The 6,771-nt window shown below is 48.6% G+C and overlaps 1 protein-coding gene across 4 annotated transcripts in view; it reads left to right on the top strand.

Annotated features, from left to right (window-relative positions):
• Window positions 1-3,738: 3,738 nt before the first annotated feature.
• Window positions 3,739-6,771, top strand: part of STK4 (serine/threonine kinase 4) — an 89,661-nt gene continuing 86,628 nt past the window's right edge. For 3 of the 4 annotated variants that reach the window (XR_004345923.1, XR_004345922.1, XM_032606475.1), the window contains exon 1: window positions 3,750-3,856. Coding sequence is in view for 2 of the 4 variants with exons in the window: in XM_032606475.1 (XP_032462366.1) it covers window positions 3,822-3,856 (35 nt within the window). In the remaining 2 variants the exon portion in view is untranslated. Of the gene's footprint in view, window positions 3,857-6,771 lie in introns of all 4 variants that reach the window. The other variant, XM_032606474.1, reaches the window with a different exon arrangement.

The following is a 6,771-nucleotide window of genomic DNA, read 5'->3' as shown; positions in this document are numbered from 1 at the left end:
CCTCTGAGAACTGTCCCCCCATTAGAAGTCAAGGCACAGTTATATAAGTTTTTTGAGACAGAGGGCAAGTGTCATTGTGACCCCCTACAAGATCAAGAAGGAATGTTATCTTTTAAGAAGTTGTCTTTATGCTAGGAGAATGTTGCTGTTTATGGTTGAGCAGGTATTTCTGCTGATGGGGAGGTTTGGTTGATGCATAATGCAGATACACAATGCTCAGTAGGGGGGAGAGAGGAGGCCAAAGGGCAGAGAAAAATTTTTATGTTCAAATTTTTGTCTTGCCATAAAATATGAATTTTATTTCACATCAGTTTACAGTTTTTCTCAGACTGTGAGGTCTTTAAAGGCAGGAAGTAGGTCTTCTTTATTTTTCTCTCCCCAGACCTAATAGGATCTGGCACCCAACACGCACTTATAAAGGTTTGTTGACAAAAACCTGGTTTCTGCCATCAGGTATTTACTTATACAGTTGACCCCTGAACAAGGAAGGAGTTAGGGACAACCAACTCCTGCACAATTGAAAATCCGTGTGTAACTTCACTTGGCCCTCCTTGTCCAAGGTTCTGCAGCCTTGGATTCAACCAACCTTGTGTTGTGTAATACTGGAGTATGTATATATATATATATATTTGGCTGCATTGGGTCTCCATTGCTGCACGCAGGCTTTCTCTAGTTGTGGCGAGTGGAGGCTGCTCTTCGTTGTGGTGCGCGGGCTTCTCATTGTGGTGGCTTCTCTTGTTGTGGAGCATGGGCTCTAGGCGCGTGGGCTTCAGTAGCTGTGGCTCACAGGCTTCAGTAGTTGTGGCTCGCGGGCTCTAGAGCACAGGCTCAGTAGTTGTGGTGCACGGGCTTAGTTGCTCTGTGGCATGTAGGATCTTCCCAGACCAGGGCTCGAACCCATGTCCCCTGCGTTGGGAGGTGGATTCTTAACCACTGTGCCACCAAGGAAGCCCTGTGGTACATATATATTTTAAAAAATCCACATGGACCCATGCAGCTCAAACCTATGTTATTCAGGGTCAACTGTAATTATTTGTGTAAACTCATAACCCAACCAGACCTTAAACATTCTGAGGGTAGGGTGGATGTTCCATCCGAATCCCCTTCCAGTCTGAATTTTGCCTGAGATTCTCCTGGCCCAGAAAATGGATCAAGATTTCTGTAAACCAATCACAATAATCTCATTCTTTTGCCAGTGATTGGGCAAGGGGTGAGCATGTGACCCTGATCTAGCCGAGGAGATAGGAGGATGTGTGCTGGGTGCTTATGGGAAATTTTTCCTTCCCTGATAAGATAGAGACACAGGATGTCAAAACAGCCTTTTTTGCTCTTTTTCTGTTGGGTTAAGGACATGGTACCTGGAGGTGTGGCAGCCATTTTGCAATTGTGAGTCAATAAGCCCAAGTATGAAAAGCCAACATGCTGAATCAGGCCAGAGAGGAAAGATGAAATCGATGTGCTTGTGCCCCCGAATCAGCCCTAGAACTGCTGACTTCTGGACTTCTTAGTTATAAACAAGATATGCTGTAAGGTCAGGCCACAAGATGGCTGTTCTCTTGCTTTCTGTACATCCCCTGGTGGACCAGGGCCTGCTGCACCTATACCCTACTCACATGACTGACCTTCCTCCGTACTTGTCCTAGGCCCCAGCTAATCATGGCTTATCAAAGGGGTGGTGAGGGGCATGCCCCTCTGCTGGTTTCCCCAGTAACTAATGAGCCCACCTGACATCAATTCCCCTATAACTGGTAATTCCCCCCCCACCCCCCAGCAAAGACTGCCACTATGTTCTGCCTGCCGTGAACTGCACACGGGTGGGGTGTCACTCCAGGACCTTGCTTCAGGCATGTAAGCTCCCCCATCCATCAAACCATTGATGTCTCTGTTGCTGATCCCAGGTTCTTTCTTCGGTCTTGAAGCTGGGCAAGCACAGGCCTTGTAGGCCTGTGGGGTGCAGCCCAACAAATGGCACTGTGCCTTAAACCACCATTTAGATTGTTCTTTCTTTTTCAGTTGCTTGAGGCTGAATATATTCTAAGTGGTATACCAGACAAGTACACCTGAGGCAAGTTGTATTTTCCCCAAATGGCTGAAACAGTATTTCCAGTTCTCCATGCTCCTCCAAAACCTTGCCACTCCCCTATCAAGAGATGGAATCATATGTCCACTCTCCTTGAAACTGGGTGGGTCTTTGGGGGCCCCTTCAACAGGGGAAATGACATTATGTACTTTCCAAAGCTATGCCATTGAAAGGCATTACAGCTTCCTCCTGGCTCTTTCCAGAAATATAATTTAGAAGCCAGCCTTTATTCTGTGAGGAGGCTCAAGAAAAATGGAGTTGGACCCCCCATCCCTGATCACCAAGTGGGCCCAGCCAACACTAACACCAATTTGTCAGCCATGTGAGTGAGCCATTTTGGACAGGGATTCATCCAAATTCTGACTGCCGCTGACTGACACAATGGAGCAGAGGAATTATGGGTATAATTCTTACTTCATAGGGTTTTTTGAGGCTTAAGTGGTAGCTTAGAATTGTGCCTGGCACATAGTAGATTCTCAGTAAATGTTTTCCTCCTGTCAGGAGAATGGCTCCATTACTCTGCTTTTAACATATGGGGTCCCATACCTGGTTGACCCTGAAAGGTCGTTGATCAGGTGTTAGGTTTTGTAGATGGCATATCTTTGAGAAAAGCAGGACAATTAAAACCAGTGAGAGGCTGCTCTGGGTAACTTTCTCTGTGAGTAAATTAGGTGGAATCTTCCACTTTCTTAAACACTTGCTGATGGTGGTGGCAACTGAGGATTTATGAATTTCCACAGCTGTAACTGGATCTCTTAGTGGAGAGGAAGCTCTGTCTCTCATGCCCAACCAGAGGGTCCAAGTGGTTGTCCAGTTTGGTGGTGCAGGCTCTGGAATCAGATCCATCTGGATTTAAATCCCCAAACCTATACTTTTAGCTATGGGAGCTTCACCTCTCTGGCCTTACGAGAATAATATTACCTAACTTACAGTGTTTGAGAATATTAAATGAGTTAATAGTAGTAGAGTACCGCAAACGTGATAAGCAGTGTCAAATAATAGTTAAGATTGGAGATAACGTTACACGCTTGATATAAGGATTAAATGAGATAATATATGAAAGCAAGTACATGGTAAGAGCTTAATAAACATTAGCTATTTTTATGTCCTCAAACTGACTGAAAGGTAAGGCTCTTAAAAGGATGCGGCAATTTGCAGGCTGATGCTATGTGACATCCAATGAGAGGTCATGCACGTTCCAGCCTCCACCTGGAACAAGAATTCAACCAGAAAGGAACGGTAGGAAACCACAAATACCTCCCGCGTAGAATTTGGCTTGTTAAGAATCCACAGTTCTTATCAAGCCGGTGCTTCGCAAGAAGCCTCAGTATCTCCGTCTGAGAAATGAGGGGCCGGGCCCGAGGCACAGATGGGTTCTTGGTTTCGAGACCGAGTGTCTTGGGCGAACAATGTCGCAAGAGACAAGGACGCCGTCCCGAGCTTGATTGAGGAGGCCTCCCCCGGGAGGAGGCTCCAGTGCTCCGCAGTTCCGGGTCCGCGCCTCGGCGCTCCACGTGACTCGGGTCCACACCACGTGGTCCAGGCCCGGACCTCGCGGCCCCGCCCCGCTCCCGCCCCGCTCCCGCCCCGCTCCCGCCCCGCTCCCGCCCCGCTCCCGCCCCGCGCGCCGCTTCCGGTAGGGGCGGAAAGCGGAAGTGTGGGAGGGTCTGCGGGGCGGGATCCAGGAGGTCCCGGGGGAGGATGGATCAGTGAGCGGGTCTGGGCGGCTGCCGGCAGCGCCATGGAGACGGTGCAGCTCAGGAACCCGCCGCGCCGGTGAGGGGCTGCTGGCCAAGAGGAAGGGGGTGGAGGGAGAGGCAAAGGCGGGAACTGGCGGAGGGGAGACACTGGCGTGCGAGACCCCGGAGGGGACGGACCTGCGGGGTGATCCGGCTTATGGGGCACCTGCTGAATCAGGGACCTCTGGCTGGTGGGGGTCCGGCCGAGGGGGATAAACGTGGGGCTGGTTAGAGAGATCGCTTGCTGGGGGGGGGACATATTGGCGGAAGTGGGGGACAGGTGGGGGGAGCAGCTGCTGAGGAACGTCGGGACAAGTTAGGGAGAGCACCTGCTGAGGGCGGGGGCCACTGGGTGAGGACTGTCCTAGAAGGGACTCACTGAGGTAGGGAGCATGCTGAAGCCAGTTGAGAACCTACGAGGGGTCTGGCTAAGGGATGGGTCGGGAACTAGCAGAGAGGAGAGCTGGGCAGACTTTCTAAGAGAGGGAGTCCCACCCGAGGGGTGCAGTGGAGAGGATCTGCTGAGGGGAAACGCTTTGCGCCTGAGGTTGAAGATGTGCCAAGGCAGGTGGACGGTCTGGCAAGGGAGGCTTTGTGGAGGAGAGCATGTAAGAAGATGATTTTGATAGTGTCCCCACTCTAGATGATGGCACCTTTCATCCCTGATATCCAGGGTCCTCCAAATTTTCCTCATATCCAGCACTGGGAGGTAGAGAGGGAAATAAGAGACCATTTTCAGGACGGGCAAATTGAGGCCCAGAAGAGTTGAGACACAGTCCTGTATGTTGACTTCTTTGCTCTAGGTCTGGGTCACTGGACGTGGCCAGACTGCCCTTTTCAGGTCTGTATTGTTTTATATCAGCTCCAAATCCTCTTGCTCCCTGGAAATTGTTTTAAGTCAAGATCTGGGGGGTGGCTGATCCTGAAAAGTCTAATCCCCTGAGTTGGTTGCAGTTGTATCAGTGATTTGCTCTGTGGACACCAGGGTCTTCTCTCACTCTGCCACATCTGGAGAAAAATCGAGAGTAGAGACTGAGGTGCCAGTGCAGTTTGCTTCAGTTTCACAGAGACCTCTGACTTCCTGCAGCAGAATGAACTCTGAAGTAGGAAGTGTTCAGTGTGTGGGAATTCGGGGCAGTGGAGAGGTGAAGGGAAGGGATCGACAGCCTGGGCTGCGCCCTTGGCTTTGTTTGAAGGGCACAAACACTGCAGAAGGCAAAGAGCTGGTTGGGATGGACTCAGCTCACCCTACTGTAGTGTGCTGAGTCTGAAATAAAATCATTATTGCACTCATCTAGCACTTACTGGGCGCCAGACACTATTCTCAGTGCTTTCCATGTCTCTTGTTGAACCATATGAATTTGCTGATATTTGACCATTTTTGATCTATAAAAATAGAAGTTTCATATGGTTCAACTTATCGTTGACTCATTTGACCCTCACATCAATCCCATCACCTGTATCTCTGTTTTACAGGTGAGGAAACTGAGGCCCAGAGAGGTTAGTGATCAGCCAAAAGTCCCACAGTTACTAAGTGACAGAGCTGAGATTTCTTTTTAAATTAATTAATTTTTGGCTGAGTTGGGTCTTTGTTGCTGCACACTGGCTTTCTCTAGTTGCGGCGAGCGGGGGCTACTCTTTGTTGCGGTGCGTGGGCTTCTCGTTGCAGTAGCTTCTCTTGTTGTGGAGCATGGGCTCTAGGCGCCCGGGCTTCAGTAGTTGTGGCACGCGGGCTTCAGTAGTTGTGGCACGCAGGCTCTAGAGCGCAGGCTCAGTAGTTGTGGCGCACAGGCTTAGTTGCTCCGCGGCATGTGGGATCTTCCTGGACCAGGGCTCGAACCTGTGTCCCCTGCATTGGCAGGTTGATTCTTAACCGCTGCGCCACCAGGGAAGCCCCAGAGCTGGGATTTTAATCCAAGCAGTCTGGTCCAGAGTCCATGCTCTTGGCTGCCTCAGTCTGATGCCTTTCTGGAAGTATCCCTGTTTCACAGGGCCTTGTGTATGTTAGCAGATATATGCTGTAGCACCATAGATCCAATTATAAATGGACACTGGTTATAAATCCTTCTGAAACATGTTTGTTCTCTCCCTGAGGCCCTGGTTTAATTGAAAAGAGAATTAGGAATCTGCGTTTTGTTTCTGCTTTTGCCTTGTGCTGTATAATCTTGGGCAAAAGAGTAAACCTTTTTGGTTTTGACACACTCATTTCCTGGGCCTTTTGGATTTTAAAATTTTTATTGAATGTGCAAGAGAAAAGCATTGCAGGGCTGAATTCTTTTTTTTTCTTTTTCAAATTATGTATAATTTTTAATCAACATACAGGAGTACAACTCCTCTCATGAAGAGGGCAAGTACTCTGTAACACCTATAAGGTTGCTCCAAGCTTTTCTAACCTTACAGTGTGATTCTCAGCCATCTTCAAGATCACTGAGATTAAATAAGTGGAGTATTAGTAAACTCTTGCTGGTCAGTATTTCAAAAAAAATTGTCCAGGAGGGCTGAATACTTAAATGACTGGTGCTTTCCTGCTCACCGTAGCTGGTGAACTGCCGGGACTTGCAGCCAGTTAACTTTATTATCATTTGTATCAGTTTGTTAGGCCTGCTGTGTCAGGTTCACAGACTGGGTGACTTAAGAGAAATTTATTTCCTCACAGTTCTGGAGGCTAGAAGTCTGAGATCAAGCCATCAGCAGGGTTGTTTTCTGTTGAGGCCTCTCTTCACATGGTCTTCCCTCTGTAACTGTCTGTGTCCTTATCTTATGAGGACACCAGTCATGTTGGATTAGGGCCCACCAATTGACCTCATTTTTACCTTAATTACCTCTTTAAAGGCCCTATCTCTAAATACAGTCACATTCTGAGGTACTGGGGGTTAGGACTTTAACATGAATTTGAGGGGGCTGGGAGAGGGAAACACATTAATTTTATTTTCATTAAAAAATTTCATCCAT

Source organism: Phocoena sinus, chromosome 15 (assembly GCF_008692025.1).
Source record: "Phocoena sinus isolate mPhoSin1 chromosome 15, mPhoSin1.pri, whole genome shotgun sequence".
NCBI lineage: Eukaryota > Metazoa > Chordata > Mammalia > Artiodactyla > Phocoenidae > Phocoena > Phocoena sinus.
Note: the sequence above shows the minus strand (reverse complement) of the source record. Positions and strands in the feature narration are given on the sequence as shown.